The sequence below is a fragment of the Saccharomyces mikatae genome (assembly GCF_947241705.1).
Source record: "Saccharomyces mikatae IFO 1815 strain IFO1815 genome assembly, chromosome: 15".
Lineage (NCBI taxonomy): Eukaryota > Fungi > Ascomycota > Saccharomycetes > Saccharomycetales > Saccharomycetaceae > Saccharomyces > Saccharomyces mikatae.
The window spans coordinates 904,849-923,815 of record NC_079270.1 but is presented as its reverse complement, the minus strand read 5'-3'; the positions used below and the strand labels follow the sequence as shown (position 1 = coordinate 923,815).

General features: G+C 37.9%; 7 protein-coding genes across 7 annotated transcripts; 4 read left to right on the top strand and 3 right to left on the bottom strand.

Annotated features, from left to right (window-relative positions):
- Positions 1-195: 195 nt before the first annotated feature.
- On the bottom strand, positions 196-4,926 carry MYO2 (myosin 2; the record flags this gene model as incomplete). Its single annotated transcript, XM_056225959.1, has 1 exon — positions 196-4,926. The coding sequence occupies one exon, from the start codon at positions 4,924-4,926 to the stop codon at positions 196-198; it is 4,731 nt and encodes a 1,576-aa protein (XP_056079725.1).
- A 673-nt stretch (positions 4,927-5,599) lies between these two features.
- FRT1 (Frt1p) lies at positions 5,600-7,408 on the top strand (the record flags this gene model as incomplete). The annotated part of the gene is made up of 1 exon (XM_056225958.1): positions 5,600-7,408. One exon carries the CDS (start codon positions 5,600-5,602, stop codon positions 7,406-7,408), a length of 1,809 nt encoding a protein of 602 aa, XP_056079724.1.
- A 339-nt stretch (positions 7,409-7,747) lies between these two features.
- PRO2 (glutamate-5-semialdehyde dehydrogenase) lies at positions 7,748-9,118 on the top strand (the record flags this gene model as incomplete). Its single annotated transcript, XM_056225957.1, has 1 exon — positions 7,748-9,118. One exon carries the CDS (start codon positions 7,748-7,750, stop codon positions 9,116-9,118), a length of 1,371 nt encoding a protein of 456 aa, XP_056079723.1.
- Positions 9,119-9,590: 472 nt separating this feature from the next.
- Positions 9,591-12,134, top strand: LDB19 (Ldb19p; the record flags this gene model as incomplete). Its single annotated transcript, XM_056225956.1, has 1 exon — positions 9,591-12,134. The coding sequence occupies one exon, from the start codon at positions 9,591-9,593 to the stop codon at positions 12,132-12,134; it is 2,544 nt and encodes an 847-aa protein (XP_056079722.1).
- Positions 12,135-12,447: 313 nt separating this feature from the next.
- On the bottom strand, positions 12,448-14,712 carry PMT3 (dolichyl-phosphate-mannose-protein mannosyltransferase PMT3; the record flags this gene model as incomplete). Its single annotated transcript, XM_056225955.1, has 1 exon — positions 12,448-14,712. One exon carries the CDS (start codon positions 14,710-14,712, stop codon positions 12,448-12,450), a length of 2,265 nt encoding a protein of 754 aa, XP_056079721.1.
- A 902-nt stretch (positions 14,713-15,614) lies between these two features.
- On the top strand, positions 15,615-17,087 carry GNT1 (glucose N-acetyltransferase; the record flags this gene model as incomplete). Its single annotated transcript, XM_056225954.1, has 1 exon — positions 15,615-17,087. One exon carries the CDS (start codon positions 15,615-15,617, stop codon positions 17,085-17,087), a length of 1,473 nt encoding a protein of 490 aa, XP_056079720.1.
- A 144-nt stretch (positions 17,088-17,231) lies between these two features.
- Positions 17,232-17,873, bottom strand: HSH49 (U2 snRNP complex subunit HSH49; the record flags this gene model as incomplete). The annotated part of the gene is made up of 1 exon (XM_056225952.1): positions 17,232-17,873. The coding sequence occupies one exon, from the start codon at positions 17,871-17,873 to the stop codon at positions 17,232-17,234; it is 642 nt and encodes a 213-aa protein (XP_056079719.1).
- Between the last annotated feature and the right edge of the window lie 1,094 nt (positions 17,874-18,967).

The following is an 18,967-nucleotide window of genomic DNA, read 5'->3' as shown; positions in this document are numbered from 1 at the left end:
TAGTAACAGTTTATAAATTCACTACGAAGTAAGATATAATTTTAATTTAGTGTACAATGACAGAGCGAGCGTGTGAGACTCCTTTCTTCATGATATGGATTTCATACATACTATTGAACAACATTTGTACTATTAATGGACTATATGTAGTTATCTTTGAGTTTTCGCGTACAATATTGCTTTCTCACGCGCTTTTTAATTTTGATGGCCGTCTTGAACGACTTGCTGGGCAACAAGATCAACTATTCTCTTAGTTGAAGGTAAAGATAACCATGCTGGTATATAGGCCTCCACTTGGTCGAATTTTCTGGTCTTTATTAAACTGAAGGGGTCAGTGAACGGACCTGTTTCTGGAGTGATAAAAATACCGCTGCTATGCTCGTGACCTTTAGAATCATTGCCTGATGTAGATAATGCAGCCTCTTTCTTGACGATGTCAGCAACATATCTTAAGATCTCCTGTGGAATTGGAGACTCGTAATCCGCCACCTGATATTGTGATATCAATTTTTGCAACTGTGCAGGCGTCAACGAATAACAAATTCCTCTTAGGATATCAATATCTTCAATAGTATATTTACGGACTTGCAACAGCTTAGCGGTTTGAATCAAATGCTGTAGGCAGTCAGTACCATCGGTTAATCCGTGCGTCTTGCACCACTCCTCTAATCTAGTGACATTATAGTTCAATTGAAGGCCTCTTTTCCATGACAAGAAATTACGCTTCATAATCAATTCATTGAAACAAATTGCATCCACGTAATTGAGCAAAGTGGTCACTACAGCATGGAACACTTCAGTTTCAATATGGAAAGATTTCATACACCAGTATATGCTGTTGAAAAAAGTCAAAATATCGTCCATTGTATATTCTTCAGTGTTAGCAAAGATCTTATTTAAAAACCCACTAGTTTCTCCTGCACTGAATCCTGGTAGCGATTCAGAGATAACTACAGCATTGATGGCCTTCTTTTGCAGTTGCTTTTGTAATTTCTTCAACCAAATGTTGTAAATATTATAACTTAGTGCTTCAAAATCGTCTTTTAGTTCTGTAACCAACGAAACATACTCTTTATACTCTTCATCGGTCATACCATTTTTGAATGTTTCTTCAGTTAGAATAGAATTTAAGGCAAACACCACAAATGAGTACAGTTCTCTAACGTTCGCCAACCAGAAAACACCGCTTGGGATTAAATCATTGCCTTTTAATTGGGTGACAACTTTTTGAATTGTAGTTAACACTTGAGCAAGGAAACTTTCACTTTGCTTTGTTAACCCAAACCTCCACATTTCACTCAGAACAATAATCAAAATTCTAGCGGGATAAACAACGTCTCTTTTGCTTAGTTGAATAGCCACGCCAGCATCTGGGACTTCAAATCCCTTTAATAAGCCTTCTGTAATTTCTTGATTCAATATTTCAGTATCTTCCAATAACCTGTATAGCTCTTCGTTAATTTGTGTAGCATTGGCCCCGTTTTCACGATCGACACTCAGTGAATCAATGTGATTATTTCCAGATAACGGAGTGGATCTAGATTTTAGATTCAGGTCATTAGGTGACAAGTCCGAATTTTCAAGCATCATACTATTGTAGTTTGGAGCACCACCTCCCAATACATCCTTCAATGGTGTTTGAGGTAATACGCTAGTCGTAACGGTGCCCAGTGACATGGCAGTTTGTAATCTAACTATTTCTTCCTTTAATGATTTAACTTCATTCTGCAAATCTCCGTTTAAGGTTTGGTATTCGACCAATGATTTCTTCGTTTGCTCTAATTCTTCCAATTTTTTCATAGAATCTTCTTTCAATTGATCATGTTGTTTGGCCATTTCTTCTAATTCTAATTGAGCGTCTTTTAGACTTTGCTCGGTGGATTTCAAATCGTCTTCAATAGTTTTTTGCAGCTCCATATCTTTTGTCTTTTGATTATCAATATCAATCAAGTGCTCCTTTTTCATGTTTTCCAATGTTTCTTGTAATTTGGCACTTTCCTCCACCTGAACTTGTAATTCTTTGATCCTTTCTGTCATTTCTTTATTTTCTTTGACCTTAGATGCTAGATTTTGCGTTAACTCAATAACTTTATTTTCCAATTTATAGCTTACTTCTTTTAAATGATTGACCGATTTAGCGTCTGCTTTCAATTGCTTCAATTTTCGTTGAGCAGCTCTTCTTCTGACTAATGATTGGACGACAACAGTATTCCTCTTAGTGTGCAAATATTTAGATCTTGGCTCGAAAGTTCTGACTTTACTCTGAATAGTCACCGCAGCGTTATATTCATGTTCCTGTCTTAGTTGTCTTTGTTTTAGTTCCTTTCTAATCTTCGTTTGCAGATTTATGATGGTTTCCAATACACTGTACACATTAGCACGAATCGCATGACCTCTATAAGCGGCTTGCAATAGAGTGGCACAATCAACTTTCATTTCATTCTCAACGCGTTGACGAATGATAAATCCCTTAATGTTGCTCTGCACATGTTTAATGGCGTGACACGTTTGCAAATACTGGTTGCGGTAATATTTTGCTCTGATTTTCTTTTGAATGGTGACGATAGAATTATGCATTTTATTGCTCCTCAGTTTTTCCAAATATGCAAGCATACCTGCTTTAAAGAAGATTTTTGTATTACCAATTTGGTATTTGGATTTATCCTTTACGGTAGCATCTAAAATCATTTTCACGACTGATATGATGTCTTCTTCTGTGGTTTCCTTTTTCTTGAAAATTAGGTCCCACTGTTCATGTGGTATCAAAATGTAATATCTTAAAACAAATTCTTGAAAAGTCCATCTAGAGGGAAAACCAGCACAAGATATTCTAATGGTTTCTAAAACACCGCATGCTCTGAGTTGAGATAATACCATTAAATTATCAAATTGCCAAGCTTCCTTATCTGCATTAGGCTTTATACAACGAATGTAATGGACATTAGTTGAGTTAATGGTATTCATTAGTTCAATCAAAGATTGCTTGAACATGGAACCTAGAGTAGGTTTTCTATTAACTGTTCTTGTTGGTCCCGGTTTTTTACTACCGGCTTGTTCCAATTCAAGTCTTTTAGCTTCTTCCAATTTTTTGGCAGCTTTTTCTAATCCTTCCAATATATTAATCAATGTCTCGTTGGTAGATGCCTTTAGCACTTCTAAATGTCCGTCAGAGACGGTATCTCTATTTTTTTCAATGAATCCCTCCACGTCATATGCCACATCTAGGGCATAATGACTCACAATAAATTTAGTTTGACCAAATCTCGGTTTAGAGAAAACTTTATTAGTAGGAGATTTGTCCAAAGTTTGATATAATTTCTGAGTCCAAGATTCGTCAGAACCGGCAGGTAATCTACTTTCTTCATCAAGTAGTGATAAAATACCCAATTTATTCTCAATCAGATCAATACAAGGTTGATTATCATTAAATTCTATAAACGACCACTCAATTTCTTCTTTAACGTATTCTTCTTGTTCCAATTTGAAAACATGTTGATTAAACTCTTGTTGTAATTTTTCGTTCGCATAGTTGATACAAAACTGTTCAAATGAATTTTTCTCAAAGTGTTCAAATCCATAAATATCTAAGACACCGATAAATGAGCTAATTTGATCATTGACGGCTGGGTTGCATAATACTGTGTTAATGTTTTCCACAAGCCAATCAAAAAGAGCAGAATAAATGAACTTGGCAACAGAATCTTTGGCAACCAAAGCCTGGTTATAGTTTAAGTTTGAAACAATCTTCTCTGATCTTGTGATAATTTGTTTTTTTGTGACCCATTTAGCAAAGTTGTACGCGTCAACTCCAAGCAATTCGCACGCGAGTTTCAGGTTTGGCTCATCAGCAGATAGTGAGGCATCGTTTCTAGTTTTCTTGATTTCTATGTTACCAATATGTAGAAGTGCGGCTAATATCTTGAATATTTGGTGCTGAGTTTCCTTGGTGATGCCGACTAAAGTCAACGCATCTACGGTGATTTTGTACTCCTTAGAATCGTCAATACCATTGATCTTGGTATCGCCACCTTGGTTCATATAGAAATAATCCGAGGCATCTGTAAGGTGTAGCTCCTCTTTAATTTGGGCTGGTAAACCAGCCATCAATTGATAAAATATGTGGTAGTTTCTTTCGATTGGAGGTTGGTAAACTAATCTGGAACGCTCCAGTAGGTATGTGCGAATTCTTGCCCCGATGATAGACGTGTTTTCATCAAATAAAATCTCAAGATACTTACCAAATCTGGAAGAATTATCGTTTCTGGTAGTCTTTGCGTTACCAAATGCTTCCATTATAGGGTTTGTAGCCAGAATCTTTTGTTCAGTTTCAGACATTTCTACTTGATGTTGCACAGTTGTCGAGTTTTCCTCTTCCACAGAAGCGAAATAACGCATAATATACTTAGCAGAGACCGTTTTACCGGCACCAGACTCACCACTCACCACAATTGTCTGGTTCTGTTTATCATTTTTCATTAATCTATAGGCTTCTTCAGCAATGGCAAACAAGTGAGGTTCCAATTCACCCCTTCGCTTGCCCGCATAAGCCTGAATCATGTCTTGGGTATAAAGCTGGTCCACGCGGTCGAAAGGGTTAGTAGCAATCAACACAATACCCGAGTATGTGTAGATGTTCAATTGAGAATACCGTTGTTTGATCGCGTGTAAGACTGCTGGCTCATTTAGATATGATAGAGACGTTAAATCTTCCGTGGCTTCTAGAATGGGAGGGTTTCTAAGAAGCGGCAAAGATTGATCCTTATCGTTATTCAAATCTTTTGTGTCAACAGATACCACTTCATCGTCCTCCAATTGCAATTCCAGATGATACTGACCATCATTGAACTCATTCTTGATCACTTCCGCCCCAATCCAGCCCAATTCTTTGTGAGGATACCAGCATCGTGTACCGACTTCAAACGACATTCTAGGTCCGTAATAGCTGTGGTTTTATGTCTTATATTTAAAATAGTATATGTATCGCTGTACAATGGACTGGCGTCGAACAATACCTTCAAAACGAAAAACAAGTAAGCAGGTAGAAGTCAAATAAATAACTTCAGCTGAGAAATGTAGAGTGTCCTAGTAAACACTTTTTTGCTTTCTGATTGGCCCTGCAAGGATGATAGATCTATGAAACATATGAAGGCATGTTTGCGATACCTGATATTTGGCTTTTCGAGAAGCGCGATCATAAACAAAAAAAAGAAAAGGAATCACACAAAAAACCCTGGGTCGGGTAATGATTTAACCTTTGTTTCAGTAATTATAACATTAGGTTTAAATTCATAAATTAGTTATAGCCTAACCTATACTCCTTCATAGCCCTGCTGGCAGTAGGTCTAATTTTTTTGTTGGGGTTTTGGATTTAACAGCGTAGAACTAAATTGGATAAGCATCGAGAAACGGCTTCTTGACAGATCGTACTTCAGGAAGAAAGATAAAACGGTGGCAGAATTCCAGAGGCGTATTCGAGCCTGTTCCTCGCTAGACAAGGTTCGAATATATCACGCTCTATTTTTGGAGGGAAAGAGTTTCCTATTACTCTATATTCTGCCTTTCTATCCTTTTGGTTTTTAGCTGATAGGTTGAAGTGAAAATGAACTTGCTAATTGACAGAATGGAGAATCCTGGATCAAGAAACTGTACTTTGTTACCCCCTTCGTTCTCAAGCGGGTTTTGTAAGGGAAGAAGGGCGTCCAGTGGTGATTCAGTGAAAGTAAAAGAACCTATTTTGCAGCGGCAGCAGCAGCCCGCCCAAACTAATACAACTATAGCACACTTTTCTAAATCGTCATCTAGACTACCTGTTATAGCGGTGAATGATAATCCTGTGATACCAAGGCCGAGTACTGAGGTCAACCTTGGATCGCTGTTGCAAAAGGAAAGGGAGAAGGAGAAACAGAAACAGAAACAGCCGGCGTTACATGACAAGAAACACTTGCATGTGACGAAAAGTCGGATGCATGGGATACGGCAGCGTTCGTTAGAGATGTCTAGTCTACCTGTCTTGGGGTCCACCAAAACAGGGAAGTTTAGTGACTTTTTGTTCGAAGATGACATTGATAACAGAGTGAGTCGTCACAATCGGTCATATAGTGGGGCTTCCAGCTTAGATGAGCCATTTAGAGTGTCACCCAAAACCGATTTCAACTCCAATAGGGCTAGAATGACTTGCCTTAGTAAAGGACGTCGTGGGTCGATGTCTGTTTTCCAAAGCTGTCATACAGGCTTAGCTTTCAACCAAATACAGGGCTCCTCCTCTTCGCAGCGCAGATCATCTGCAGGTTCTTTTGATTACGAAAGAAAACGACTGGTGAACCAATTTTTACAGCCTTCGTTGGGCAATCCAGACTCCTTTGATACGTTGAGAGAGTCGGTAGTGTTTGAGCCCTCATCTACCGCTGGCGGCATTAAATTAGGGAACATGCATTCTCAATCACAAATATCTGTTAACTCTTCACCCAGTACATCTTTGTTTTACCATGACTTGGACGGATCAGGCGCTAATGACTCTTCATCATTTTTGTATTCTCGTTCTAATTTACCAACTTTTTGTTCATCATCTGCTTTCTCATCCACATCATCTGCATCATCAGATTCAGAGGATGTAGACCGAAGAAACTTAAACGGTGTATATCCTTCTTTAGGCGTTTTGGCTAATAATAGCAAAGTAAGGAGCTCTTCAAGCTCTTCAGCCGTCCCGGGCCCTGATATGTTGGCATTTAAGTCTTTACCAAGTAGACAACAGTCTGTAGACTGTTCCACGAAGACCAAGACCGTATTGAATATAAACAATAAAAACAGTTCTGCCATTACTACTGATTCCAGTTCAAATTCCGTTTCCAAGAGTAATTCGAATTTGAATAATAACATTGATGAATTAAATTATTATCAAAATCATATTTCAACACTTCTTTTGAAAATCGAAAGCGAAATGAGAAAAAATTTAAGTGATACAATAATCAAAAATGAAAACAACGTTCAAAAGACGATACAAAAATATGATTTTTTATCAGGAGAGTTAACTCTTTTATTAGACGAAATGACTGCCTTGCGAACGACAGTTGTTGACCAATTTTTGGTCAAGTTAAGATCAGACTTTGACGAAAAGGACGATAGGGCATTCATTAACGAATTAAAAATCTCAGTGGAAGAAAGCGTAGGGCAATTACAAGGATTAGAAAGGAGAATGGAAATTTGCCAGGAAAAATTAACTAAACAAAAGTCCTCCCTAAGAGAAATGGATAGTTTGATAGAGCTAAAGAACATGTTGAACAAATCGAAGAATAATACGAAATCCATATACTTGTATAGATACTTCATCATTGACATTATTGCATTGGTTTTAATGTGCGGTTTCATCGTTTATGTCAAAAATTTGGTAACTCGATATTTTACTCTTTAGAATCAAAAACTAGTCATTTCACAAAAGAGGTACACATACAGATAAAAAGTTATCCTCTAGCATAATAATATAAATCCCATATATATTATATAATACGCATTAATAAACGCGCATAGACATTTGGATATTTGGATCATCCAGATAGGAAAGATAGAGCAATGACTAAAATTTTTATCTTCCTTTCTGGCATAGAGTTAATGAGTCAAAAATTGAGGAAGGCGGTAGGTATTTTCTTGAAGCTTTAAAAAAAGGAAAAAAAAGCAAATGCATCGGAGCACATTAACATAGGCGTTGGTAAAGAGAGTAAGAACAGGAGGAACACAAGTAAGCAATACAAAGATGTCCAATTCACAGCAAATAGCACAAAATGCCCGTAAAGCTGGTAATATTTTAAAAACCATCTCGAACGAAGGTAGATCAGATATTTTGTACAGAATTCACGATGCCCTAAAAGCTAACGCACATGCCATTGAAGAAGCGAATAAAATTGATTTGGCTGTTGCCAAAGAGACTGGTCTGGCGGATTCTTTATTGAAACGTCTTGACCTATTCAAAGGAGATAAATTCGATGTTATGTTACAAGGTGTCAAGGATGTTGCCGAGTTGGAAGACCCTGTTGGCAAGGTTAAGATGGCCAGGGAATTAGATGATGGTTTAACCTTGTACCAAGTCACTGCTCCAGTTGGTGTTTTGTTGGTTATCTTTGAATCTCGTCCAGAAGTAATTGCTAATATCACTGCATTGAGTATCAAATCGGGAAATGCTGCAATCTTGAAAGGTGGTAAAGAGTCTGTAAACACATTCAGGGAGATGGCAATAATCGTTAATAACACCATTGCGCAATTCCAAAATGAAACTGGTGTTCCTGTTGGCTCTGTACAATTGATCGAGACCCGACAAGATGTTTCCGATCTGTTGGATCAAGATGAGTACATTGACTTAGTTGTTCCTCGTGGCTCCAATGCCTTGGTGAGAAAAATCAAGGACACCACAAAGATTCCGGTGTTAGGTCATGCAGATGGTATCTGCTCGATTTACTTGGACGAAGAGGCTGATTTGGCCAAGGCTAAAAGAATTAGTTTGGACGCTAAGACCAACTACCCAGCTGGTTGTAACGCTATGGAAACGTTGTTAATTAACCCCAAGTTGTCGAAATGGTGGGAAGTTCTGGAAAATCTAACTTTAAAAGGCAGTGTGACTATTCATGCTACGAAGGACTTGAAGAGTGCATACTTTGATAAACTAAACGAATTAGGTCAGTTGACAAAAGAAATTCAATCCAAGATTGTTGATGCCAACGAACAGGAGGATTTCGATAAGGAATTCTTATCTTTGGATTTAGCTGCAAAATTTGTTACATCTACCGAAGAGGCCATTCAACATATAAATACACACTCTTCAAGACACACTGACGCTATTGTAACGGAAAACAAATCAAAGGCTGAAAAGTTCATGAAGGGCGTTGACTCCTCCGGTGTTTACTGGAACGCATCGACCAGATTTGCCGATGGTTTCAGATACGGTTTTGGTGCTGAGGTGGGTATTTCCACCTCTAAGATTCATGCTCGTGGACCAGTCGGTTTGGACGGCCTGGTCAGTTATCAATATCAAATAAGGGGCGATGGCCAGGTGGCAAGTGACTATCTTGGTGCTGGCGGTAATAAGGCCTTTGTTCACAAGGATTTAGATTTAAAGACAGTTACATTGTAAAATTTTCGAAGGAAACCCTCGTATCCCGAAGTTTAAGATCAGGTATACATAATATTAGTAACCATCAAATTCGTACTCTTCTTTAGTATATAATAGTTAATTCCTCGATTGTGTCGCTATTAACGATTTTTTTTCTTTTGACAGAAGCTTTGATGAAAAAGTACGTTGAACAGACTTTCGATGGCTTACGAACTAACCAAAAGCACCATTTGTATATATTGTAAACAATTTTTCACTCTAAAAATTACTCTGAATAATCTGAACAATAATTCTAATTAAGTGTGTCTGCTTTATCCTATTAGTTATCACTTTTCTCTTCTTTTTGCCGTATATAAGCTTCTGATTTCGAAATCATAAGTGGAGCCACGTTATAGCTTGCTTTTCGAAGGAGAACGCTGTGGTCGAAGTTTCAACACCAATTTGATATTTTATTCCTATCTATTGTACATATCATAAAAAAATACATCCTAGCATGGCATTTTCACGGCTTACATCAGGTCATCAACCCAGTCATACTTCAAACATTAACAGCAACAAGAAGGGACAATGTCCTCCATTAGCTCTTTCCATTGATATAGAATCACCACCATGTGTTCTTTATGGATCCGCTATGGAATCATCAGGTGCTGTATTAAGTGGACTTTTCACTGTTACGGTAATTGACCCTTATTGCAATAACGAAGATAATACCTTAAAGACTAAAGAATCTAATACCTCGAGTAGTACCAAAAGCTTAAAAAGAAAGAGTACCTTTGGTTCAGCACTTTCATCTAGATTGTCGAGCTTATCAACATCAACATCTAATATCTCCCCTTCAACTTCGTCTGGCTCTACGTTACATTCTCCCACGCCCGCCAATTTAAGGATAATGGCTGGATATACTAAAATCACAATTACTTCAGTCACACTAAACTTGGTACAGAAGATCTACTTCCACAAGCCGTTTGTACCCAATGTTTCCTCCATGCAAACCTGTATGAATTGTAAAACAAAGATTACGAATATGAAAAGTTGGGAAATCCAGAAAAATACTCATGATCTCTCTGTCGGAAGTCACTCTTACCCATTCTCATATCTTATACCAGGATCTGTGCCATGCTCTTCGTCGCTGGGGGCTGCAGCTGAGACCCGAGTCAAGTACGAACTTATTGCAGTTGTAACCTATATGGACCCTTATAGAAATTCTCTCTCTTCAACTTCCTCTAATCCTAGGAAAGAAGTAACGTCTCCTAAAAATCAATTGTTGCAACTAGTGATGCCTATTGCCGTAACTCGAAGTATACCGCGTGGGCCTGATAAGAATTCTTTAAGAGTGTTCCCTCCCACAGAATTAACCGCTGCAGCTGTCCTTCCCAATGTTATTTATCCCAAATCAACTTTTCCCTTGGAGATGAAATTGGATGGAGTGTCCTCTGGGGATAGAAGATGGAGAATGCGTAGATTGAGTTGGAGGATTGAAGAAACCACAAGAGTTAAAGCTCATGCATGTCCAATGCATAAGCATGAACTGAGGCAATTAGAAGAGCAGGTTAAAGTAAAAGAATCAGAAAAAGGGAAAAAGCCTCGCAGTCATATCAAGCGTTATGGTGAACTGGGTCCACAAATTAGGGTTGCCGTAAATTCTTTGGATAATATGCCGTCGCAAAGATTACCAGGTGAGCAGATTCACGAACAAGTACCTTATTCTTCGGATTCAGTAGCAACCGATAATGTTGGACTGGATAATGAAAATCCTGTTAATGAAGATGAAGACGACCAGCCCGGTAGCGAATTTATTCATCCTAGCGACGATGCTTTACGTCAAGAATTACTAATGCAACAACAGCGTGCGAGGCAGCAACAGCTTCAACAAGAGTTGAAAAACAATAGCACTTTATTTACAGAAGAGGTTCGGATAATCTCTAAGGGGGAAATGAAGAGTGGATGGAAGACAGATTTTGATAATAATGGAAAGATCGAGCTAGTCACGGAAATAGATTGTATGGGGCTTGACTCAGGCGTCTCTAACCCGGTAATGCACGCCTCAACACAGAAAGTTCCTATCACAAACAATAAAAAATCCAGCATCAATGTGGCTTGCGATATACAAGATCCAAACCTGGGTTTATATGTTAGTCATATCTTGGCAGTGGAAATTGTTGTTGCTGAAGAAACCTTACAGTATGCTAATGGGCAACCCATACGTAAAACAAACTCCACAAACAGGAAAGAAACTAGCAGCAGCATAATGAATGTTCATAATCCCGATCAGCGTTTAGCAGAATTATCTCCGATGTTTGCAAACAGAAACGCGCCAAAGATACGGCGTATGGAGCCTGAAGATTTAATGCCCGTGAACAGTAATAAATCTAATCATAGTGTCAATAAAGAGAAGATAACTAATTGTAATAATAACTCCAATATAGTGAGTGTTCCCACTGGTGCTGCACGAGTTTTAAGAATGCAGTTTAGGGTAACAGTTACTGAAAGATCTGGACTTGGAATCTCTTGGGACGAAGAAGTTCCCCCCATTTACCAAGATGTCAAATTGCTCTCACCACCACGTTACGAGCTCTCTATAAATAATAAAACAAGAAACAAACTTTATTCAGCGATGAGTACCCCAGTTGGATCAGCAAATGATTTTGTGGGTAGTAGTGATGATCATGATGATGACGATGATACTGATACTGATGATAATAATAATGACGATGATGATCATGATGATTATGATGATGACGATGATGATGACGATGACGGGGATAATGGTAGCCAACATAACCAATCAGATTCTAATATGCAAGATATGACAGTTACACAAAACAAACTAACGATACCGCCAACTGCACATCATTATCATTCTGCTACCACGTCACAAAGATCGCTTACTACAGTTCAATCGCCTCCACTAGAACGCGTTATTAGTGTCCAGGGTAGCGTACCTTTCCGTGGACAAGTGTTGACACCACATAGCACGAGAGATATTAGAGTACAAAGCTTTTCCGATTTTTTGGATTCCAATAGAATAACTCAATAAACTTTATAACATATACTGAAGCTATTCATTCACCAGAGACTTTTACTTATATAGCGAAAACCATAAATCTGATTATAAAAGAATCTCTGACAGTAATATAATACATTTCACATATCTTTACATACAAGTGTTTAATACTTTAGCTTTTTTTTTCGCACTTTCTTCAGGACTAAATTAAATCAATAGCTTCACGTAGTTGAAGTTACAGTATCTTTCTACGTTAAAAAGGAGGAAATAGTCAATAATATTGTCTCACGTTTCATGTAACTTTTCTTTTATATGGTAAAAAATACTTTTAAACCTCTCTATACATCTATCTATTACGTATATCTTCAACAATTTGCCACGTAGGTAGCCATGCCAAGTACGCATAATCTTCTACTGGACCATCCATCCCAAAGCTGAATGGAGAAAAATAAAAAAAACCAGTAATGACCAATGATCCGTATGCAATATAAGCGCTGAGTCTAAGTAGTTTTCCAGTATTCTTTTTTGTGGCCCAGCGTTTGGTAATCATATCGAAGTAATATGACAAGATCATTAAGGCAAAGTAAAGAGTGGGCAGATAGTGATGAGCATATACAACTCTTGACATGATTACAAATGGCATATAATGCAAAATCCAGGCAAGTAACGGATAGACGGCCGCCATAAAGAACACATCGCGTCCAACTGGATCAGACAGAACAACGCATTGCCTTTGCCATCTTAGAATTAAAGATATAACGTGTATTACCAGTGCGCAAACTGCAATACTTGAGGGCCAGACAGACGCAGGAGATCCTATCAAAAAGTATTTTATAGATTTTTCACTCCACTCGCATAATCTTATTCCGACGTTCAGGGTTGGCCATTGCCAAGCGGATGAAGCTATTCCATCAAACTTTTCGGGGTTTGGTACCAAGGCATTATTCGTTGCCATCATTGCCGAATTTAGCTGCATGAACTTTCTGAAGAACGAGGTTTTTGGATACACAAAATCCTTTGCCTGTGGTAATATTTCATTTTCATGTGTTTCGATATTCCACCAGGTTCTCTTATCTCTTTTGGAGGTATGCTTCAAACAGACAACTTCTCCTTGCCTGAAACCCCATTCTGGTAAATGTTTGCCGGACTGAGCTAAATAACATCCCAATATAGAATTCTTGATACGGAAAGACGTAGATAGAGGATGCAAAAGTGTTGGGTCTTCTTTCCCCACTTGCTCCGTAATTTCTATAATCCAGTTATCTTTGTAGTCACCTAAGTCAACATCTCCGTAAGCAGAAACTTCATATTCACTTTTCGATACAGGAGCCGGAATTTCGTGGGTATGTAGATTCTTGCCTGTAATACGGTGTAGCAATCTATACATTCCGCCACCCTTAATAAATTCAACAGTATTATTTTCAGCATCAGTCCAAGGCTCGGCCCCCCTGACTCTTTGGAAAAACCATTCGTTGTTAGCATCACTATATCCATAGACAGTCACTTGTTGCTGCTCGGAACCTTCGGGAAATGGTTGAACATGGGAATGTAATAAGGCACCTCCTAATGCTTGATTTTTTATGGAGATAATGGAAGACCCTAAGGCAACATCACGTGGTCCTTTACCCACTTTCGTACCGTTGAGGCTAGCTTGGAATAACGACGGCATGGTAGAGTCCCCTGGTCCTGAATTGGATAGCAAATCAAAATGAATTTTAAAACATAGCAAAAAAACGCAAACTGGAATAATGATAAGGCCAAATATTCTTGCCAGCCAATGGTTGGCGTAATCCTTCCAAGTTACCGATTTATCACTTAAGAGGTTCCATAGTTCGACGATGGTGTAAATACCTACTACACTAATGATGAAAAGGCCTACCATTTTCACAGATATCGCGCAACCCAGGTTTAACCCGGTGAGGCATAACCACAGCCACCACTTAACCGAAAATGGGACCCTTCTCACAGTATGGAACTTGGCAAGACAAAAGTAGGAAGATACGGTAAAAAAAAGTAGCATCGAATCCAGGAGGATGAATTTACCTAATGTTGCATAAGAGTTCTCAAAAATTACCAGAATTGTAAATAGCCAAACACTCATCCTAGAAAATCCGATAGCCCTCCCTGTAAAATAGGCCAATGGTACGCAGAGAGATGAAAACGTTGCCTGAAACAATCTCATTTTGACATAATTTACATTTTCGGGATAGACTTCTCCAGATGGAAAGTCCCAAGAACCATTATAGCCAGCCAAATAACCAGACAGTCCAACAAGCATCTTTCCGAGGGGGGGGTGAACATCATGATAAAATTCGTGTCTCAGGTAGTAAGAGCCAAACTTACCAAAATGAGCTTCATCCCAAACCACATGATTGTTACGCCCAATTTTATACATTCTAGTAAACATACCCAGTACAGTGAAAATGATGGGCATGACTATGTAGTCCAAGCGTGATGCTGCTCTCTCATTCTTGGCTTTATCATATGGTCTGGTTTCCTCCATTAAGAAACTGTCAGCATCTTCAAGCTCCTCCTTTACTATTGGCCTTCTCCATATCAAATCATCGTCGGTGCTCTTTTCACGATAGCCAGTCGCCACTCTATAAGGCATTATGTGATAGTTTATTTGATGTGTATTTGGGGAAGGAAATTCTTTGCTTTAGGCCTAGGTGAAAGGAAGACGCCCTTCCTTCGACACTTTCCTTCACACTCGACCAGGTGGCCTTCCATTATATTTGCCTTTTGTCGCGTCGCGATTTTCACTTAAAGGGCGCGAGAGCTTGATCCAGATCTGAACTTTGTTCTTAAACGAGTTCTTCCAGGGTGGTAATTCATTCCCTACATAACCACTTCGTTAACACAAACATTCGTTAAAATATCAACCATGGTAATAACGCACGGTTTTCTTTTAGCTGTAATTTTTTTAGGTAACTAGAATAAATAAAGGTGGCAAACTGATAAAGAAAAGTCAAAGAAGCATTGTTTGGGTAAAGAAGAACTTGTTTAGGTCTTCTCACCACAACAAGTATACTCTATTGCTTCCTTCAAACTAAAACGCAAACAAAAAGATTACTTTTCACTTTTGCGAATCCTCCTCTAATTCTTTGAGAACTGCCACTTTTATTTTGGAAGGAATTAATGAATGTCATTAAAGTACTGATTTCTGATAAAAGTTTTCCTTTGGAGAATGCAGATATTATGCTTTAAAATCGGGAAAATAGCCGCCAATATATATTTAGGGTTTTACCTTGGTGTTTTTTAGGGTTCTAATGAAATGTAGGGTTTTCTTTAGTATTATTCTTACTATGTCTCGTTCCGCTCAGTATGCGACCGTTTGGACAAAAACTAGTCTTTGAGATACTTATGACCCAATGTTCAGATCTCGTTCACGGTATTAATTGTACTGTATCCGGTTGATTGGTTAGTTGAAGTTGCCGGAAACAAGTGCCGATTTACTTTGAACAATTTTAGCACTGTTCTGCTGAACTGTATATCTCGCCCTTCATTTCAATAATGAGGCTGATCTCCAAAAGAAGAATTAGGTTCCTTGTGTTCGTTTTGTTTGGTGTTCTCACCGTATTTATAGTATCGAGATGTGTCGTCCACTTCCAGTACAATGAGGAAATAAAGTACTATAAAAAGTATTTTCAACAGAAAAAGGATGGACTTCACATTTACAATCCATTAGAGATTAAGCAGATTCCTGTCGGAACAATAGATGAGCTATATGCAGCCCGTTTGGATGGAGAGCTGAAGAGTAATCGAGTAATTGAATGGTCAAAGTTTGCCTACGTGAACTATGTAACGGATGCAGACTATCTGTGTAATACCTTGATCATTTTTAATGATTTGAAACAGGAGTTTGGAACAAAGGCTAAATTGGTCCTTCTGATATCCCAAGATCTAGTAGAATCAAGCACTTCTTCAAAAATAGATGATGTCAACTTACTTCTTCGCAAGATACAAGCTATAGATGAGAATCAGGTTATTATCAAATATATAGACAATATTGTCAAGCCAAAGGATACTACGCCTTGGAACGAAAGCTTAACGAAATTACTGGTATTTAACCAAACAGAATTTGATCGTATTATTTACTTCGATAACGATGCAAATTTAAGATCTGATTTAGACGAGTTATTCTTTTTGCCTGATCACATCAAATTTGCAGCACCACTAACATATTGGTCTTTATCTAATGATGATTTAAAAAAATCGTACCATGAAACCCAACATCGTGAAAAGCAACCTATCAATCTTGAATCGTATACTAAAGTGCTTACCAAAAGAATTCGTAAGGGTCAGATGATTTATAACCATTTACCAAGCTTGCCACATTCGTTATATCTAAATTCGAATAACATAGCCCAAGATATTATGAGTTCTACATCATCTCTTTCACCGCTATTTAATTTTCAGAGTAGCAAAAAGGTTGGTAAGTTAAAATTTGCCTCCAATTTAATGGTTATCAGTCCCTCAAAGGAAGTATTTGATAAAATTATGAAGGTTACGCTGCCCAAAGTGTTAAATAAGAAGGAGAAATACGATATGGATTTGATCAATGAAGAGATGTACAACTTGAAAAGGATTATTTATGAACAATTCATTTTTTTCAGGAAAGTCAAGAACCTTTTTAAACCAGAGGTATTAGTTCTGCCGTTTGCAAGGTATGGCTTACTAACAGGCTCATTGAAAAACCCACAACATTATCCTATGATTTATAATGATATTTTAGGTTATAAGACATTGGATGATGATGGAAATGATATCCTTGGTTCATTAAATGACACCGTTGCAAAATCCAAGTATATTCATTTTTCAGATTACCCATTAGGTAAGCCTTGGTATTATACTTCGATGGATAGATTCAAATGTGCTGCAAAAGAAGAAAAAGCTGAGGATGCAGAATCAAAAAATGAAGCTTGCAATATTTGGAGCTCAGTGTACTTTTCCTACAAGAAATCCAGTGAAATTTGCTCGGTTTAACTGCGAGGAGGAAGTCAAAAAGACAATAAATAAGTGTAAAAATCAATATAGCCCCTAGTACATATATATAAGTATATAACGTACTAATGCCGGCGGTGCTTTTGTTACGTTTATATTTCTTGTTTTGTGGTTAGTAGTGGGACCTTATTTTAACATGTCATGCTTTAATGCTTCTTTATTCAACAATCTATCAACCTCGTCGCCATATTTCGCGTTACCTTTGCCACTTTCCTTAAAAGCATAATCAACATTTATTCTACTGTTAGCCACTAGTTGGTTGTCCAACGATTTTATTGCCAAATCTGCTTTCTCAAAATCTTCAAAATAAACATACGCACATTTCAATTTCCCGTTCGATAGATGAAAAATCTTAGGTTCGCTTATTGTCCTGCCAAATTTGTTAAATATTTTCGTCAATTGGTCACAGTTTATCGAATCTGCTAGGTTTTTTATAAACAACTTAGCAACAGGTAAAGTTATGTCCCTAGAACTATTCGAAGCTAAATTGGAAGTTCCTATGGAACTGGTCACTTGACGAACTTTTATCAGTCGATCGTATAACTTGACTGTATTATGCATTATTTGTATCACATATTGAGCATCCTCTCTGTTATAGAATTCGATGAATGCGTACCCTTGGTGAGTTTGCAAAACTTTATCCTTAGGATACTTTATCCTTAAAACTGGGTTAATCTGAATGAAAAGTTCATAAAGTTGTTCTTTCGTTATTCTTGGATCTAGATTCCCGACATAAACTGTATTACCAGAGTCTGTGTTGTAGTTCATTAACGTTAGTCTTGGAATTACCTCTCTCTTGTTGGTTAACTACTCTTTTCCTCCATACCATCCTCACACCTCATCTCGGTAATTTCTACTTTGATACTTGACTTGGCGATACACACCTCATTTCCGTTTTATATCCGTTTTGTATCGGGTAATCCGAATGCTCTTATATAAAAGCAGGGTAGTAGGTGGAGTTTTGCTGAGTCTGGAACAGAAAAATAAACGCCGAGCTAGATTCTCGTGGGTTGTGTCAAAATTTCAACAATGCCAAGAATAAAATCTTCGACATTGAGAAGAAGGTCCATCAAGAGTAATGAATGAACGGGGTTAATGAGTAATTTGTTGGATTTTCAACCAAACATTCGGCAGTTTCCCTCCCAAGGTAATTGAATTGGCAGACCAATCATGACAAGCCAACAATGACGTACCTTCTTAATTTCAATTCTTACCGCCTAACGGTGCTATCTTTTGGTCAACTCTACGCGAATAAAACTAAACTCATTTACATAAAAATGTCTAGCCACAAAAGGAGTAGCAGGTCACTGGTCGAAAGAAGTCACATATAATGTGTCAAACTTGGCGTGTGTCGTAAAAAAATACTAACAGCTGAGTACTCAACAATCTTGATATATAGTGTTTTTGCCACGCCATTCCTTTGTGTTTAGTAGAATTGTTGAGAAATCATACATCTGGTAAAGTTACGCGTCTTTAGGCACGCTCACAGCAGAGTGCCTTGGACGTCGGGCACGAAAAAATGGGTTGTTCGCAGAGGATGGTAGGCTTCTAGTTCTTCTTTTGTTGTATGCGGCAACATATAGGAGCTACTGGTTGCTATGGTTTACGTGCTGTGATGTGTAGAGAGCTGTTGAACTGAGTACTGAAAAATCAGTGCATAATGCACTAAAGTTAACAACATCTCTGAAGCTCTGTTTGCTCAACAAATAGCCGAGAGTCCAAATAAAACGAGGTCAACTCTTATTTTGAGCTCTTGGCGTCGATACGCATATTGAGGTAAATAAACACTTAAGTATATATAGATTCATCGCTCAGACTTTAGTAATAAACTGACACAGGTCAGTCATATTATTTTTTAGAAC